At 51.3% G+C, this 18334-nt stretch overlaps 1 protein-coding gene across 1 annotated transcript in view; it reads left to right on the plus strand.

Moving 5' to 3' along the window:
- The window catches only part of DYNC1H1 (dynein cytoplasmic 1 heavy chain 1), a 70137-nt gene extending 52168 nt beyond the window's left edge, over positions 1-17969 (plus strand). The window contains exons 49-78 of the mRNA XM_070514341.1: positions 691-864; positions 971-1090; positions 1312-1432; positions 3510-3705; positions 4189-4306; positions 4392-4607; positions 5255-5467; positions 5608-5735; positions 7550-7703; positions 8265-8411; positions 8505-8655; positions 8817-9070; positions 9161-9295; positions 9384-9478; positions 9649-9823; positions 10032-10107; positions 10819-10979; positions 11174-11285; positions 11388-11448; positions 11544-11667; positions 11796-11909; positions 12586-12756; positions 12974-13191; positions 13286-13389; positions 15135-15346; positions 15812-15965; positions 16659-16801; positions 16960-17128; positions 17360-17487; positions 17607-17969. Coding sequence (XP_070370442.1) covers positions 691-864; positions 971-1090; positions 1312-1432; positions 3510-3705; positions 4189-4306; positions 4392-4607; positions 5255-5467; positions 5608-5735; positions 7550-7703; positions 8265-8411; positions 8505-8655; positions 8817-9070; positions 9161-9295; positions 9384-9478; positions 9649-9823; positions 10032-10107; positions 10819-10979; positions 11174-11285; positions 11388-11448; positions 11544-11667; positions 11796-11909; positions 12586-12756; positions 12974-13191; positions 13286-13389; positions 15135-15346; positions 15812-15965; positions 16659-16801; positions 16960-17128; positions 17360-17487; positions 17607-17735 — 4473 coding nt within the window. The 3' untranslated portion in view covers positions 17736-17969. The remainder of the gene's footprint in view (positions 1-690; positions 865-970; positions 1091-1311; positions 1433-3509; positions 3706-4188; positions 4307-4391; positions 4608-5254; positions 5468-5607; positions 5736-7549; positions 7704-8264; positions 8412-8504; positions 8656-8816; positions 9071-9160; positions 9296-9383; positions 9479-9648; positions 9824-10031; positions 10108-10818; positions 10980-11173; positions 11286-11387; positions 11449-11543; positions 11668-11795; positions 11910-12585; positions 12757-12973; positions 13192-13285; positions 13390-15134; positions 15347-15811; positions 15966-16658; positions 16802-16959; positions 17129-17359; positions 17488-17606) is intronic.
- Positions 17970-18334: the final 365 nt, after the last annotated feature.

Here is an 18334-nt window from a genome sequence, read left to right on the forward strand (position 1 = left end):
TAAATGAGTGAGTGTGGCTCTGTACCACTAAAGCTTCACTCTCGGACACATGCAGTGGAAGGATTTGACCTGCTGGCCCCAGTTTGCTGACCCTTGCTTCAGACTCTAATAGAAGAGTCCAATCAGCTCCCATCTGAAAAGCTGTGTAAGAACCACCCTGAGCTCGCAGGCGTTCTGTCTTGTGGGTGCCCTTCCACCCCACCACACTGTAGGCCACTGCCGTGGCCTCCACGGTGTGACCCAACTCTGGCTTCCTCTGCTGCTTTAGCCATCTCCCTTTAGCCTGAAGGGACCAGAGCAGCTTGCTGCCTCGCCCCTCTCGCTGGTGCCATCTCTAACTTTGGTATCCATTGAAAATAAGCGGAAGCGTGTAGAGGAGGCATAACTAACATTTCTCAGGAATCTCCAGTCCGTGGAGCCTTTTCCTGGTGTGCGCCTCTGAGGTTCCCATAGTCACCTTCCTCATCTTACAGAAGTTTGAGGAGAAAGTTTAGAGGTTTAAGGAGCTTCCTGAGATCTCGTTAGAGGCTAAACGAAGACCCCAACTCAAGTGTTGTGACTCCTGAGGGGTGGGTCTCCGCCAGCATGTCACACTGCAGTCCAACAGGCAGCAGAGTTAGAGGGTTTTTTGAGGTTAAATCACAGAGAGCGTCCTGAAGAGTGAGAGGATGTAACTTTGGTTTCTAAAAGGCTAACGCTCGGCTAGCAAAGCGAGGAGGCAGGACGATGGCCATCACACCTCGCCACTACCTGGACTTCATCAATCATTACGCCAACCTGTTCCACGAGAAGCGGAGCGAGCTGGAGGAGCAGCAGATGCATTTGAACGTCGGACTCAGAAAAATCAAAGAAACAGTCGACCAGGTACATCACAGGCGTAAGCTTTGTTTCTGGAAGTGGATGGAGTGAGGACCCCTCGTAGATAATTTCTACATGTTTCTATTTTCCTAACGTTGTTTTTCTTCTTTAGGTGGAAGAGCTGCGACGTGACTTGAGGATAAAGAGCCAAGAGCTGGAGGTAAAAAATGCAGCAGCCAATGACAAGCTGAAAAAGATGGTGAAAGACCAACAGGAGGCCGAAAAGAAAAAGGTACTACTTTTTATTTCTGGAGCTGTGGGCTGTGTGGGCTGGGCATTTTCAGTCTAACGAGGAGAGCAGGAAGTTTAGCCTGAGATGGGTTTTAGGGTTTAACATGTTAGTGGTGAGGTGTGAGTGTGTGTGTTTGGGCTAGGGTGGGGGCTGTTGTTTGAGGATTCGGTCAGCAAATTAACCAATGCTTAACCCATAGCTAAGCCATCCTTCCTCTCTAGGTCATGAGCCAAGAAATTCAGGAGCAGCTGCATAAGCAGCAGGAAGTAATTGCAGACAAACAAATGAGCGTCAAAGAAGATCTTGACAAGGTGGAGCCTGCTGTCATTGAGGCCCAGAATGGTATGGAAATACTGTCAGAGGTCCGGCTTTCTAGAAAGGATGCTCTCCCTCCATATTACTGTGGAGTTTAGGCACTGAACCTGGGCTTCCCTCGAAGGTTCCAGTTGTATACATGTCCAAAAGCATGACAGGCATACCTCATTTATTCCGCTTCACAGATGTAGTCATGTGTTGCTTAAGAACAGGGGATACGTTCTGAGAAATGCGTCATTCGTTCATATCATCAGTGTGTGAGCTTACACAAACCTACATGGTACAGCCTACACCTAGGCTGTGTGCCTTGTAAGACCACTATCAGATGTGCTGTCCATTGTTAACCGAAACGTCGTTATGTGGCCCATGACTGTATTGCATTTTTCATACATTGAAGGTTTGTGGCGACCCTGCATCAAGCAAGTCTATTGGAGCCAATTTTCCAGTAACATTTGCTCACTTCAATTCTCTGTGTCACATTTTCAATGACATAATATTTCAGTTTTTCATTATTATATTTGTTATGGTGATCTGTGATCAGTGATCTTTGATGTTACTGTTGTAATTGTTTTGGGGTGCCACAAACTAGGCTCATATAAGACAATGAATTTAATTGATAAATGTTGTGCTCTGACTGCTCCACCAACCAGCCATTCTCCCATCTCTCTCCCGTTCCTTGGGCTTCCCTATTCCCTGAGACACAACAGTGTTGAAATTAGGCCAATCGGTAACCCTACAGTGGCCTCTAAGGGTTCAAGTGAAAGGAAGAATCACACTCTAAAGAGTCTCTCACTTTAAATCAAAAGGTAGAAGTGATTAGGCTTAGTGAGGAAGGCATGTCAAAAGCCAGGATAGGCCCAAAACGAGGCCTCTTGTGCCAAACAGTCAGCCAAGTTGTGAATGCAAAGGAAAAGGTCTTGAAGAAAGTTAAAAGTGATACTCCCATGAACACATGACTGATAAGAAAGAGCCTTATTGCTGATATGGAGAAAGTTTTAGTGGTCTAGATAGAAGATCAGACCACCACAACATTCCCTTAAGCCTAAGCCCGAGCAAGGCTCTAACCCTCCTCAATTCTGTGAAGGTCCCCAGAACATGAGTGCAAGGTGAAGCAGCAAGGGCTGATGGAGAAGCTGCAGCACGTTATCCAGAAGATCTAGCTGAGATAATTAATGAACATGGGCTACACTAAATAACAGATTTTCAGTGTAGATAAAACAGCCTTATGTGGAAGAAGATTTCATCTAGGACTTTCATAGCTAGAGAGAAGTCAGTCCCTGGTTTCAAAGCTTCAAAGGATGGGCTGACTCTCGTCAGGGGCTAACGCAGCTGGTGACTTTAAGTTGCAGCCAGTGCTCATTTACCATTCCGAGAATCTTCGGGCCCTTAAGCATTATGCTAAGTCTACTCTATTTCAGTTGGCGTCTTTCACGTAATTAAGAGCAGCCCTGACCCTGTGCTCCGTTCCTGCCCGTCAGCACCTGGCTTGCTCTGACAACCTGATTGTGTGTAGCTTTCACGTGGCACCACGGGATGAATGAAATGCACCATCCGAGCTATAGAGTTTCATTAGAGTAGGATTTAGATCAGAGTTTAATTTAGCTCTCACTTGCTGAGTAATTACTTAAGTGTTTTAATAAAAGTTCAGGCTGGAAAACTGCATTTCAGCTTGTGGAAGGCATTGGCCACTTTGTGTAGAACTGTTAATTCCACATCTTCTACAGGCAGCCTGACAGCTTCTCAATTGTGACAGATAGAAAATGCCTTGGTTTAAATCGTATAAAAGAAATGCACAATTAAATGTTTTTAAAATTTTTAATCCTTATGGAGGTAAAGGAATTAGTGAGGATTCCTGAGGCCTTTTTAAAGGTAATAGCATGCTTTTTGTGGGATGCTGCAGTTTGGGCTGAGTACAATACGAGCTTTATAATTGTTTGAGAGCTCTTCTGGAGGGTTTTAAGACAGAAAATCCTTCATTTGCTTCGGTCTTCTGAGCAGCTGTCCCTTTTCTGATTGGAGTCGGTGTCTGTGGTTTGGGTCCCTGCTCACCGTGCTTGCTGTCTTCCTCCCACCCCCCAACCTCCTCTGCTCCTGCTGTGCTCAGCTGTGAAGTCCATAAAGAAGCAGCATCTGGTGGAGGTGCGGTCCATGGCCAACCCTCCTGCCGCCGTGAAGCTGGCGCTCGAGTCCATCTGTCTGCTGCTTGGGGAGAGCACGACGGACTGGAAGCAGATCCGCTCCATCATCATGCGGGAGAACTTCATCCCCACCATTGTGAACTTCTCTGCAGAGGAGATCAGGTGGGCGTTGCTGAGAAGGAACGGAGGTAGTTGGGGTATTGAGAGGTTTGCTTGTGGCCTTGTCGTCTCTGACGTGTCATATGCCAGAAGGCAGTGTCAGTTAGTCACACAAACACCTCTAGGTCATTTCCACTCAAAGAAGTAGATTTCTTCCCCACATTCCTGGCAGTAGTTTTCTGATCCCTTAACCCCTGCACGCCAAATCCTGTTCCATCCCCACAAACAGCTGTGAGGACGCAGCCGCTTGCTGCGGCAGAGCCGGCGATGGAGTCTGTCTCCTCTTGGGAATGGGCAAGGGGCGGGGAAGCTCAGAGTCCTTCTCAGCATCAGTGTCCACTGTCACTTAGAACGAGGTGTTCTGGAATCTGGCTTGTCCTCACTGGTACTGGGACACCAGGTGGGACTGCCTTTACATGTCGATTTTCTAACGCTCTTCTTTACTTTGCCCTACACGTGCTGAGAGATGCGATTTCTCTTTTGCAGTGATGCCATAAGGGAGAAGATGAAGAAAAACTACATGTCCAATCCAAGCTACAATTATGAAATTGTAAACAGGGCTTCCCTGGCCTGCGGCCCTATGGTCAAATGGGCAATCGCACAGGTAATTAGCCGGCCGGGAGCTCCCACTGAGAGGTGACCTCTTGTCCAGTCCATTTAAACAACAGCTACCGGTTTGCCCTCCTCAGCTTAACTATGCAGACATGTTAAAGCGAGTGGAGCCCCTGCGCAATGAGCTGCAGAAGCTGGAGGATGACGCCAAGGACAACCAGCAGAAGGCCAACGAGGTGGAGCAGATGATCCGGGATCTGGAAGCCAGCATCGCCCGCTACAAGGAGGAATACGCAGTCCTGATCTCAGAGGCCCAGGCCATCAAAGCAGACCTGGCTGCTGTCGAAGCAAAAGTAAGATTGTCATCAGGAACCTGCAGTCTTTCTGCCTACTCCCCTGGAATTCTGTCCTTCAGTGTGTACTAGAAGGCGCTGGCCTCACTTGGTGGAAGCTGAGATGCACACACGTCAACGTGCTGCATGTGCCTCTGGTTAGGGTAGAGAGGAACCAGCTAGCAGTCTAAAGCCAGTGAGCCGCCAGCCTCTGCAGCCAGCTCCAAACCTGTGTGCTCCCCCGCTTTGACTTCACGAGAGGCGTCTCTGAGGGCCTGCCTGTCACGGTCTCCTGTCCACTGCTCTCTCCATCTCTCACACCCGCACCCCTCTTGGATCCTCAAAATACTCTCTTATCTCCTGCCACCAGTGTCTTTTCTCTCCAGGCCAACCCTCACCTGGCTGTTCCTTCCACCCCGGAGGTCCCTTCTTGCTATGCACAAGTCTCGAGGCTGACACTTAAGTCAACACTCATCCCACTGATTAGCCCCAATTAGATTCTAAGACGTGTGTGTGTCGTCATCAGTTGTGTGTGTTCTGGGTCCCATCTCCTTTGAGTCTGAACAACCTAAACGTGTTCCTATTTCTAGCTCACCCCAAACCCTGCACACGATGTGAAGGAACAGATTCGCACTTTTCAGTAAAATGTTGTTTTATTTTCCTTTTAGGTGAACCGGAGCACCGCTCTTCTAAAGAGTTTGTCTGCTGAACGTGAACGATGGGAAAAGACAAGTGAAACTTTCAAAAACCAGATGTCCACCATCGCAGGGGACTGTCTCCTGTCAGCTGCCTTCATTGCTTACGCAGGTTATTTTGACCAGCAGATGCGTCAGAACTTGTTCACCACTTGGTCCCATCACTTACAGCAAGCCAACATCCAGGTAACAGTCTAGGGAATTTCAAAAAGATGTGTCAAAGGTGTGAGTCAAATTGATGGTCAGTAAGCTTTTCTAATCTTCACTTGAAAACTGTACCCATCTGTAGTCTTGAAGCAAGGAAGATAACCACCCTCACCTTTCAGTTCCGCACAGATATTGCACGGACAGAGTATCTTTCCAACGCTGATGAGCGCCTCCGCTGGCAAGCCAGCTCCTTACCTGCAGACGACTTATGCACGGAAAACGCGATCATGCTGAAACGGTTCAACAGGTATGTGCTTCTACGCAAAAAGGGGGCGGCTGAGAAGTTTCTGTCTGCGGGGATCTCAGTTAAATTTTTTTTTCGAAACACCTTTTGTTTGATGCAATGAGTAGAAAATTGGGAGCAGACGTGCAATGCTGACAGGCTGAGTGCTCACCTCTGATGGTGGGGTGTGCACAATTCTTTTAGTCTTGCATCTTGACTGAATTGTTCTGCAGTGAATGTTTTTTGTGTAACCTTTTAAAATTGATAGACAAGGTTGTGTGTTGGGATGGACGTTAAAACAGATTGTCTCTTAAAATGCTGTAAGAACTGAAAATATTGAGCTAGAATTAGAGGAAAAAGGGAAATTGCTACCAGTTTTTCAGTTTAAGAAGACCAGAATAAGAGGTGGAGTGTGGCTGCTGTGAAGGCAGGCTGCGCGCTGCGATTCGGGGGAGTCCTCAGCACCGGCACGTGAAAGTCACCCTAAGTCTTGACCCCTCTCTGTGGCAGCCTTAAACCCAGACACCCTTCGTCATTTTCTCTTTAAAAAACTTATTCCCAGATTTCTTTTTAACCTCATCTAAACATCTTGAAACTGTTGAGCCCTTGCTGTATGCCACTGTCCCCAGGGACGCAAAGATGATGAAGCTTCCTCCAGATGTCCTTTGATTTTATGAGCAGCCCTCAGGTCCCACGAGGTGTCTCACCAGGTGGTGCTGACAAGAGTATTGACCCTTCAGTACAGTCTGTATGCCATGCTGGATTTGACTGAATGAAAAGTATACCCACTCCTGGGTGTGTATTCAGCAATAGCCTGGCACACGTGAAGAATGACAAGTCTAAAAATATTCATGAGAATGGAGTGTGTGCAATGACGGGTGGTACCTCACATGCCCTTGATTACCGTGCATCTCCACAGTGGGAAACGGGCATCCTGACAGGCCAGGCCATTCATATGGAGCCCGTGTGCAAAGGCAGCTCCAGCAGACAGACAGTGAGCGAGGAGAGCGAGCAGGTGCCAGGCCAGGGTGGTGTGCTCCCGGTGGACACTCGTCCACACACAAACACACACACGGGCGCATGCGCGCACGTCTGTAAACACCTAAACCTCCTCTGTAGAGAAGCTGGTGACAGTAGTCACCTGGGGGCGGAATTTGGTGAACAAAGAATGGGGGGGTTCTTCTCACCATATGCCCTTTCATCGCTTCTGAAGTTGGTAAAAATGTGTGTGTATTACCTGTTTTTAAAATTTGTTTAATTGGCATGTGACCCCCCCCCCCCAAAATCACTTGAGCTTCTTCGTGCCTCTATGTCCTCATTTAGAAAACGGACATAACAATCCCTCTCATAGGGTTATTGTGAGCATTAAATGCAGTGGTATCTGTAATTTGCCAGGGTTGTGGCGATTTAAACCCTTTATGACTGTTAGCTCTTGGTGCTGCTGCAGCATCCGTGTTAATCCCTACTTTCTAGGAGGTCACTGTCTAAAAGGCAGTAAATACTACACAGAACAGTAACTCTAGCGTTGTGCGCTCGGCATTCGGGGAAGAGCACTTGAGCATGCTGAGAGAGAAGAACATGTGGCCCACAGAGAAGTTTTAACTATGGGCCTGCTTAACAGAGTCTGGGACATAGTTACTGCTCATTACAGTAGTTCTTCGAAAAGGTGATCTGATTTTAGCATTAAGCATTTGTCACTTTTGTTTCTGTTAGTAAATCTAGAAACCACACTTGAGTGATGGGGACAAGCTTTCTGTCATCACTGGGGGCTCTGCCCAGCACACTGTTGTGCTTTCCATTGGTTTCTGTAACCTGCTCTTCTGTTACCTCGTCCTCAGGTATCCACTGATCATTGACCCCTCTGGACAGGCCACAGAATTCATTATGAATGAATACAAGGACCGTAAGATCACCAGGACCAGCTTCTTGGATGACGCCTTCAGAAAGAACTTGGAGAGTGCACTGAGATTTGGGAACCCCCTTCTGGTCCAGGTGTGTGTATATCTGAGTCCTTCAGATCCTGCTTCTGACACGGAATTCCTTTTAGGGCTGCACTGAGTTTTTATCAAAGACAGTTGACATGAAATAAAACTACATAATACAGTGATAGTTATTTAACTTTAAGCCTTCATTTGACATCAAAGCATTGATAAAGCTTTGAGATTGTTCTATAAAAAGTAAACCAAACAAAAGCAGTGTTTGCACTTAAAATTCCACTTACAATGTCTGGATCAGCCCTGTCCACTGGAACTTTCAGTGATGGGAACATCTGTACCTGTGCTGTCCAGTATGGTGACCTCAGCTGTGGCTGTTGAGCACTTCATGTGGCTGGTGTGATGAAGGAACTGAAATTTCAATTTTAATTCACTTAAGTAGCCACATGTGGCTAGCGGCTACCACATTGGACAGTGCAGGTCTAAATGATTAAGTGGCTTCTGGGAAGGTGTATTTATCTTGAGTAGGAAGTCAATGTCAATACATCATTATTTGGATGAAAATAAATATTTGTAAAACTCTAACCATGAAAATTCTTCTATGTATACACGTATATAGGATGTGGAAAGCTATGATCCAGTTTTGAATCCAGTACTGAACCGTGAAGTTCGGCGAACAGGGGGGAGAGTACTGATTACCCTCGGTGACCAGGATATAGACCTGTCGCCATCGTTTGTCATCTTCCTGTCCACCCGAGATCCAACTGTAAGGAATGAGGCACTTGATGTATGAAAATGTGGCGCTGTTGGGGTTGCGGCTGAAGTGACAAAACAGACGGTTCTGTTCTCCTTTTGACAGGTTGAGTTCCCACCAGATCTCTGTTCCCGGGTTACTTTTGTCAACTTCACAGTCACACGAAGCAGCTTACAGAGCCAGTGTCTAAATGAAGTGCTTAAAGCAGAAAGACCTGATGTGGATGAAAAACGCTCCGATCTTCTTAAACTTCAAGGTATGTTTCTGGATCTATAACTTTTAGATTCTTGGTGCAGGTTAGGAGACTGAACTTTTAAGGGACTAGAATGTTTCAGGTTTACGTCAAGCACTTCAGAGAGTTTTCCTTTTGAAAGAATGTGAGTACTGTAGCAAACTCTGGATGTTTGATCATTTAAGGGGAATTTCAGCTCCGTTTACGTCAGCTAGAAAAATCTCTGCTACAAGCCTTGAATGAAGTGAAAGGACGCATTTTGGATGATGACACAATCATAACAACTCTGGAGAACCTCAAGAGAGAGGCCGCTGAGGTGACGAGAAAAGTAGAAGAGACTGACATCGTGATGCAGGAGGTGGAGACCGTGTCCCAGCAGTACCTGCCGCTGTCCACCGCCTGCAGCAGCATTTACTTCACCATGGAGTCTCTGAAACAGGTGACCGCGGGGCTGTGCAGCCGGGCCGGGGCGCGCTGCACCTTGTGCCACGAGAGTGTCTAATGGTTGTCCTCCGGTGCTCACTTTCAGATCCACTTCTTGTACCAGTACTCCCTCCAGTTTTTCCTGGACATTTATCACAACGTGTTATACGAGAATCCGAACCTGAAGGGCATCACCGACCACACGCAGCGCCTCTCCATCATAACCAAGGATCTCTTCCAGGTACCGGGCTTGGCACCCGGCTCTTCCCGGGGAGGGGAGACTCAGAGGGAGTTCTTCGGCAACAGCAGTGTTTCCTGCTTTGGTCCAGGTGGCGTTTAACCGGGTGGCTAGAGGCATGCTGCATCAAGACCACATCACCTTCGCCATGCTGCTGGCGAGGATCAAGCTGAAGGGCACTGTTGGGTAAGGCCGCCTGCCCCGCCTGCCCGTCCTAGAGCACCGCACTCGTAGGCTGCCTGCTAGCATTTTATGATAGGATAAACTCTTTTTCCTTCTTTGAGCCGGTACTGCTCTTTTTGTGATGGTAGTAATGAATCTAAGAGACCCCAGCTAATCTGTTGCCCCCTTCCCAGAGAGCCTACCTATGATGCCGAATTCCAGCACTTCTTGAGAGGGAAGGAGATCGTCCTGAGTGCTGGCTCGACACCCAAGATCCAGGGCTTGACTGTGGAGCAGGCCGAAGCGGTTGTGAGGCTGAGCTGTCTGCCTGCATTTAAAGATCTGATTGCGAAGGTTCAGGCCGATGAGGTAAGTGTTCTTCTGAACAATCCCACGGGAAAAGAACAGCGGTTGCCTTCTGCCAGAAAGTTGGCAATAAGGGATCATGTGTTATGTGAAACCCACAAAGTTGTGTTTGTGCACTCTCGCATCGGACATCTGATAAGTCAGTCTCAGCCTGTCTGCCCACGAGGATGGGCCCTGCTCTGTGGTCATGCTTGCCCTGTTGTCTCCACAGCAATTTGGCATCTGGTTGGACAGCAGCTCCCCAGAGCAGACGGTGCCCTACCTCTGGAGTGAAGACATTCCTGCAAGTAAGCCACGTCAAGGCTCCTGATGTTTTCATTCTGAACCCAGATGTAAAGTTGGGTTTTGCTGTTTGAATGAAGGGGTGCTTCCCAAAAATAAAAAGTCACAGATTCCTGAGATAAGTATTTCAGTGTTAAAACTTCAGAAGTTGGCTTAGAAGTGGGAAAGCAAAGAATTCCTAATTCCTATTCCAACTCATGCTTAAAGACCAAGGGAAATAGATGGGAAGGCCTTGCCCAACCTTAGGGGGAAAATGGCTGGTTTTCACTGTGTTCCATGAGTCACTGGCCAGCCAGACCCCTAGAGGAGGGAGAAGAGGGTGGTCTCCAGCTCCCGGTCCACAGTGGGGCTGCACTTACGAGGATCTTCTTCAGACGTTTCTGAGAATCTTCAGGTGTTGTACCTGCAATGAACAGGTGTCAGTGGAATCATTTAAAATCAGTAACTGCCACAGTACCCGTGGAGACCTAAGCAGTAGGTGTTGTCACAGGTGTGTCCAGAGGGTTCATGGAGACACAGGTGGGGGTGGCAGTTCTCCTGGGGGCAGAGGACCAGAGGAGGTGGTGTGATTTCTGATTTCTGAGGTGTCATACGTTTGAGCCGAGTCTTAGACACTGTTTGCTGAGCGTGGGCTATAGCAAGAACATCCGGCAGGGGGACATCTCAAAGTTTGTGCTCTCACCAAGCCCCCACCCTTTCACTCGGCCTCATTGCAGCACCTATCGGGCAAGCCATCCACCGCCTGCTCTTGATTCAGGCTTTCCGCCCTGACCGCCTGCTGGCCATGGCCCACATGTTTGTTTCGACAAACCTCGGGGAGTCCTTCATGTCCATCATGGAGCAGCCGCTCGACCTGACTCACATTGTGGACACAGAGGTACCGCTCTGGCCCCCTGCAGGCTCAAGTACGTCTCCTCCGCCCCGCGTCCTAGCCACAGTGTCCCAAGGCCAAGTCCCCGCTGGAGACTTTAAACCCGCCCATCTTCACAAGCCCCACCCACGGGGCTCTCCTCTCTCAACAAGCACACAGTCTGGTGGGATCCTAAGTTCACTCCACTTCCTCTTCTGCAGGTAAAGCCAAACACGCCTGTCCTGATGTGCTCTGTGCCCGGTTATGATGCCAGTGGGCATGTTGAAGACCTTGCAGCTGAACAGAACACGCAGATCACTTCGATTGCGATCGGTAAGCGTGCTCGATCACTTTCACGGGCAGAAGCCCCATAGAGTTCATGGTGGGCGTTGAAGTCCAACTCTGCCGTGCTGACACTAAGCTTTCTGGCACCAGGCTCGGCAGAAGGCTTCAACCAAGCAGATAAGGCAATAAACACAGCCGTGAAGTCAGGCAGGTAGGCCTGTTTTGTTTTGTCTCAGAATGCCTTGGTCCCCAAAATTGAGACAGGAGACATGAGGCGTCGGCGTGGTTTTCTCTCCGCCTGTGCAGGTGGGTGATGCTGAAGAACGTCCACCTGGCTCCCGGGTGGCTGATGCAGCTGGAGAAGAAGCTGCATTCCCTGCAGCCACACGCTTGCTTCAGACTCTTTCTTACCATGGAGATCAACCCCAAGGTGGGTGGTTCGAAGGTGTGAGGCATTGGCTTTGAATGCTGGTTTGACATCTTTCTGTTCAGAGGGCATGTGTGGTAGAGCTAAGGCGCACGTGGAACCAGTGGTGAGGGGAGCCATGTCTTCCTCAGGTGCCCGTGAACCTGCTCCGCGCGGGCCGCATCTTCGTGTTTGAGCCGCCACCGGGAGTGAAGGCCAACATGCTGAGGACATTCAGCAGCATCCCTGTCTCGCGGATATGCAAGGTAAAGATGGCAGTCTGGGTAGAGGCCCGAGAGACAGGCCCATCGCTGGGTGCAGGAGCAGGTCTCCCTGCTTCCTGGCGGCATCAGAATGGCTGATGGTGCAGGTGACAGGACTCTCAGCGACAGGGCCAGTCTCCCGCTGTGAACAGGTCGAGAGGTACTGTGCCCCGGGTTTGTTTGCAGGGCTGTGACGCTCGGCTCCCAGGTGAGCAGACAGCCCGTGGTGAAGCTCTGGCCAGAACCGGGACGTGGACCCCAGAGTAGGCATCTGGGAACCCTCCCCTCCCGAGCTCGGGCCACCCGAGGCTGAGCAGGGCCCTCAGGGCACCAAGCACAGACCAAGCTTGTGGGAGGAGCAGGGTGATTCTTATTTTGTGCCATAATCCACCTTTTCTGACATTTTTAGAAAACATCTTCTCCTGAATAGTTTTTCTCAACAGTGTCATTGGATCACGACTTTATTAATAGACATTTGGCATACTTTCCTCCTAGCAACAGTATTTATATTAATTTCCTGCATAGTAGGCGCTGGTCTTAGTACGGTCAGGGTGTTCCAGGGTTGGTATGTGGAAAGCTCTTTTTAAAGCTTTGGTTCTGACGGAGGATCACTGTGTTCTCAGCTACAAAGAGGCGCTGCTTTCTGATGATTCTGTCCTTGGTAATTTTCCTCCTCTAGTCTCCCAACGAGCGTGCTCGCTTATACTTCCTGCTGGCCTGGTTCCACGCCATCATCCAAGAACGCTTACGATATGCACCCCTGGGGTGGTCAAAGAAGTATGAGTTTGGGGAGTCTGACCTGCGGTCGGCCTGCGACACAGTGGACACGTGGCTGGATGACACAGCAAAGGCAAGTGTGGGCTGGGCTGTGCCGTGCCCGAGAGAGGGGAAACACCTAGAAACGTTCCCAATTATGCTACAAGTTAATGTGCTCAGCTTTGCAACCACAGCAGACAGTGGGGAGTCAACTGTTTGATTATAAGGAAGGAAACCCCAAAAGAGGGAGAGCCAGGTGTGCTGATGCCCCCTCCGACCTACACACACGTAACCAGCCTTTCCTTACCCAGGGGAGGCAGAACATCTCGCCAGATAAGATCCCGTGGTCAGCACTGAAGACCTTGATGGCCCAGTCCATCTATGGCGGGCGCGTGGACAATGAGTTTGACCAGCGTCTGCTCAACACTTTCCTGGAGCGTCTGTTCACGACAAAGAGTTTCGATAGTGAATTTAAGCTGGCTTGCAAGGTTGATGGGCACAAAGACATTCAGATGCCGGACGGCATCAGGTACGGGCCTGCCTCTTGTGACGAAGACAGTCAACACACTAGGCAGTTTCTGGCATCGCACGTAACAGCATTTCCACATGTGCTGGTTTTCCAGGCGAGAGGAGTTTGTGCAGTGGGTGGAGCTGCTCCCCGACACCCAGACGCCCTCCTGGCTGGGCCTGCCCAACAACGCCGAGAGAGTCCTCCTCACCACCCAGGGTGGGTACCCCATCCCTCCGGTCCTCCACAAGCCCGCCCTTCGCCTCAGCGTTTGCTGGGGCCAGTTTCCTCTGCCCTTTGTGGCTTAGTTGGGCCTCAACTTTCTCCTCCATCAAACCCCCAGCCCACCATTCCCATTACCACCTGCTCCTGACTCGCTCCGAGGGGAGGCACAGGAAACAATTGGCTCCAGCAGGGTCTTCTCTCAATATAGGCTCCATTCTGGGCAAGATGCTTGATAGGTAAACGAGGTCTGGAAGTTGCATTTAGGCTTTTCTCTTACATTCAGAAATAATTTCATTTTTTATTTTTTAAAGAGTTGAAAAGCAGTTGGTATTAAGTGATGTTTTTAAAACGTCTTTTTTTTGGAGTACAGTTTTTTAGAATTTTCCTTTTACACACACGATATTTTTTTCTTCAAGACTATTCAAGAAATCATCTAATCTCCAGACTACGTCAGCCTCACCTGGACCTTCTTAGAAATGCAGATTCTCAGGCCCCGCCCAGCCCTCCTGGGTCAGAACCAGGGGTGCTGGGGCCCTCCCTGTGGCTGATACACATGCAAGAGTGAGAATTGCTGGTCTAACCCAGGCTTCTCCTTTGCGGGTGCAGGCCCAGAAAGGATTGGTAGTTTGCCCAAACTCTCGCAGCTAGCTGATAAAACAGAAGCAAACCATTCATTGCAGGCTGCCTCTTCAGCTCTGTAATGAGGACTCCTCCCTATGGGACTTGTTTTCTGACTGAGGACGACCTTGGATGCTGCCGGATCGTGCCTCCCACTGTGAAGTGGCAGTGGCCCCATAGGTGACCAGAATGAACGTCGGGCTGGTCAGCAGTTGAGAGTTTGAGGACTAGATGCGAGGCAGGCTTCAGTGTAGGAGCATTCTCTTGTATAAGAGCATGTACTGAGACCATTTAGAGTATTGATCAACCTAGGGTGTCACCTGCTGTGACCTGACCTGGCCCCCATGAGAAGGGAGTGTTTGCAGGTTTGTCACTCACTGCCCTCTAATAGCAGCTGGGTCCCTATGCATGTGCCCTGATACTGCAGTGGCTGTTATATGAGCGGCACCTGGGGCCAGGGCTAACCAGTTGCCCGAGCTCACGTGCCCCATGTGGGGCCTGAGGTCTTGAGTCCACGGGGTCCCGTCTGCGGGAGAGCTGAGCCGTCACCTCTCCAGGCCAGCCGCCAAGTGGCAGCGCTGCTCTGGAACTGGACTTTCAGCACTCCTGTAGTGGGTAAGGGACAAAGACAGGGTGAGATTAGACACACCAAGGGTTAAACAGAGTGGGGACAGGTGTTTGAGGGGGCAGGTGGTTGTGGGCGGAGTCTGGAGCACACGGGAGGCTGCCATGTGGTTGAGCGCAGTCCCAGTGGAAGTGGTCACACATTAACATGCACAGGGCCCCTGCCTGGAGCCTGGTGCGCCCCGAGCCCTCCTTCCTGATGCCCTCTGGGCTGCTCCAGCTCCACGTGAACACGAGAGTCTTGAGGCAGCCCCACTCCCATCTGCACTCTCAGGCTGCTGCTCCAGGCCCAACGGTCATGACTTGACCTGGTAGCAATTTTTCTGTGTTTGCCACTTCATTTTTCTGGCCAGACCGTTTTCTGTGCTTCAGAAAGGTGAACCCCCTTGGTGCCTGTGGGTAAGCTCATTATGTGGCCTTTACATTCAAGTCCTTTTTCCCTCTGCTCTCCTCCCCATCCCCTCCGTTCATCTGCTGCTGGTGGGATCGTGGCCCAGGTGTGGACATGATCAGTAAAATGCTGAAGATGCAGATGCTGGAGGATGAGGACGACCTGGCCTACGCGGAGGCTGAGAAGAAGACGAGGACAGACTCCACGTCTGATGGGCGCCCCGCCTGGATGAGGACGCTGCACACCACTGCTTCCAACTGGCTGCACCTGATCCCCCCGACGCTGAGCCATCTCAAACGGACAGTGGAGAACATCAAGGTAGCCGGGCAGGGAGCGGGCAGGGCCACCCTAGGGGTCCATGCGCAGAAGTTCGACTGGGCAGTCAAGCTGTACTTAGTGTTGTCTCAGAGCCCAGACTCAGGCAAGAGTGATTGACACTTGTTAAACTGGCCAGAAATGCTCTCGAAGGTTGTCTGCCTTCCAGGAGCTAGGTAAACAACTCTCCAAAAGGATGTGGCGGCAGCCATGCTTCCTCTTTAGAGAAGTGTCCAGAGCTGCTGTGGGTCAGGCAGGGGCTACACAGGGTTCTGGCCGGCTTCTTACGAGATCAAGTCCAAGACAGTAGTCTGGTGCAGCTGGGCGTGATCTGGACCGGGTTGTGGATCCTGGGGCTCCTGAGCTTGAATTACTTCTGTTTGCCTGATTCTTTCTTCTGCAGAAGGGACCTCTTTCTAACCGCTCTTCCCTTCACCCTGGCCTTCCCTTCTCTTTGAACAATTTTAGGATCCTTTGTTCCGATTCTTCGAGAGAGAGGTGAAGATGGGAGCAAAGTTACTTCAGGACGTCCGCCAGGATCTTGCTGACGTCGTTCAAGTGTGTGAAGGGAAGAAGAAACAGACCAACTACCTGCGTACACTTATCAACGAGCTGGTGAAAGGTGCACTTTGATTGGGACTGAATGAGGTGTTGGTCCTCCCGTGTGCCTGGGGGCTCAGCCCCGGGGGCCCGGCCCCGGCCTCACCCGCCCTCGGCAGTCCCCCTCACTGCACTGAGAGCAGGATTGCTGGGGGCCGGCGGCCGCAATTCTTCATAGTGTTGACAGGTCCCAGGCCAGGCATTTCCTTCCAAACAGATTCCCTCTGAGAGCAGCTCGGTGCCCTTACCTGGGGGCAGGCTTAGAAATGCCCAAGGACTTGTTTTTATTATATGCTGGTCACTGACGTTTACTAAAATTTTTACACAACTTCTACAGTTTTTAGGGGGGGAGCCAGGACTGAAGAAAAGTGGAGGGGTAGGGGGCTCGAGTCCAAAGGCGCAAGGAGCCCCCAGGTGTCTCCCATCGGCTCCAAGAGCAGGAATTGCTAGTGACACTGAGCCACTTGTGTGACGGGAGTTTGTGGCTTTGGTGTTCCTTGGGAGTCATTGGCGCCCCAGACGCAGCCGTCAGTTACACGGAACTGAGCAAAGAACAGATGCAGAGGTGATGGCAGTCCATCCGGGACATGCAGCCGGGGAGGGGGGAAGGGCTTGCATGTGTGAGCACAGCTGGAGATGCAGGTGAGCCCCAGCAGCCTCAGCCCATCTGTGGGGGACGGTGGGGACTGACGCACCGGGCCCGCCTGGCTTGCAGGAATCCTGCCCCGGAGCTGGTCTCACTACACAGTGCCTGCCGGCATGACCGTCATCCAGTGGGTGTCCGACTTCAGCGAGAGGATCAAACAGCTGCAGAACATCTCCCTGGCGGCTGCCTCTGGCGGTGCCAAGGAGCTAAAGGTGGGGAAGGCGCTCTGAGAAGTCTGGGGGAGGGTTGGTGGCTATCCTGGGCTTGGGAGCAGCAGCACCCAGGCAGCTCGGGGGATGAGCACAGGCCAGGTCGGATCCGAGAGAACGCGTGGGGCTCACTCCTCACCTGGGGCTGCTTCCTCCCACAGAACATCCACGTGTGCCTGGGCGGCCTGTTTGTACCTGAGGCGTACATCACCGCCACCAGGCAGTACGTGGCCCAGGCCAACAGCTGGTCCCTGGAGGAGCTCTGCCTGGAAGTCAACGTCACCACCTCCCAGAGTGCCACCCTCGACGCCTGCAGCTTTGGAGTCACAGGTGCGTTGGGATCAGAGAACATGCAGACTCAGCGCCTCTGGCTGGGCTTCCCTGAAGTTCCCCTTCCCTGCTCCCGGCCCCACTGGGCCAGCACACGTTCTCACAGGTGGCTGGCGGTCCTCACATGCTAGTCAGAGCTGGGCACTTGGTCCGCCCTGAGAGCCCCGGGACCGGGGGGGTTGGCCTAGCTGTTGTTTCCCTGGCCGATGGGTTTTGGCTTCCTACTCCCAGGTTTGAAGCTCCAGGGGGCCACGTGCAATAACAACAAGCTGTCGCTCTCCAATGCCATCTCCACGGTCCTTCCTCTAACACAGCTGCGCTGGGTCAAGCAGACCAATGCGGAGAAGAAGGCTAATGTGGTAAGTGGCTCCGTCCCGTCCTTCGTGGTCAGGGAGCTCGGCATAAAGCCCTCCATCACCACGCCCCCCGGGCCGCCGCTCGGCCCAACGTCGACCGTGCGCCCGTCTCCTCCTCGCAGGTGACCTTACCCGTCTACCTGAACTTCACCCGCGCAGACCTCATCTTCACAGTGGACTTTGAAATTGCCACCAAGGAAGACCCTCGCAGCTTCTACGAGCGCGGCGTGGCAGTCCTCTGCACCGAGTGAAACAACACTTTTCTAGCCCCCCTTTCTGTAATAGTAAAATTCAATATTTAACATTTATTCATTATTAGGATGTTTGGAAGGTATGGACTTGTCAAGGGAAGTCGAGGGTTGGAGGTTGGAGGACACTGAAGGCAGGCTGAAGGCTGACGGGAGCGGTGGGAACGGGAAGGATGCTCGTACGTGTTAGAGGGTCGACTGCATGGCTTGTTTTATGAAATAAAACACTAAGCACGGTCTGGCTCCCGCCTCTTCTGTCTTGGCTCTAGTCACGGGTGCTGAGCGCGTCGTGAGTGCCCACCACTGCGCGCCGCACCCACCCAATGCAGCCACAGCTCTTGAATTACGAATCTGGCGACCCCTTCGTGGACACACCGCCAGCCAGCCTGCCTAGAAAAGCTCTGGCCCATCCTGGGTCATATCAGCACCCGCTGCGGCCTGACTGCACAGCTGCGCTCTTGGTGCCTGGGCTCGGCCTACAACCCTCAGGGTGGAGCCTGGGGCACAGGTTGATGCCCTCATGTGGCTCTGCCACCCAGCCCGATCCCTCCTGGCACAGTCGTTCCCACAGTCCTAGGCTGGCGGCTGGCTCGGCTGACTGC

Source organism: Equus asinus, chromosome 7, assembly GCF_041296235.1.
Source record: "Equus asinus isolate D_3611 breed Donkey chromosome 7, EquAss-T2T_v2, whole genome shotgun sequence".
Taxonomy (NCBI): Eukaryota; Metazoa; Chordata; class Mammalia; order Perissodactyla; family Equidae; genus Equus; species Equus asinus.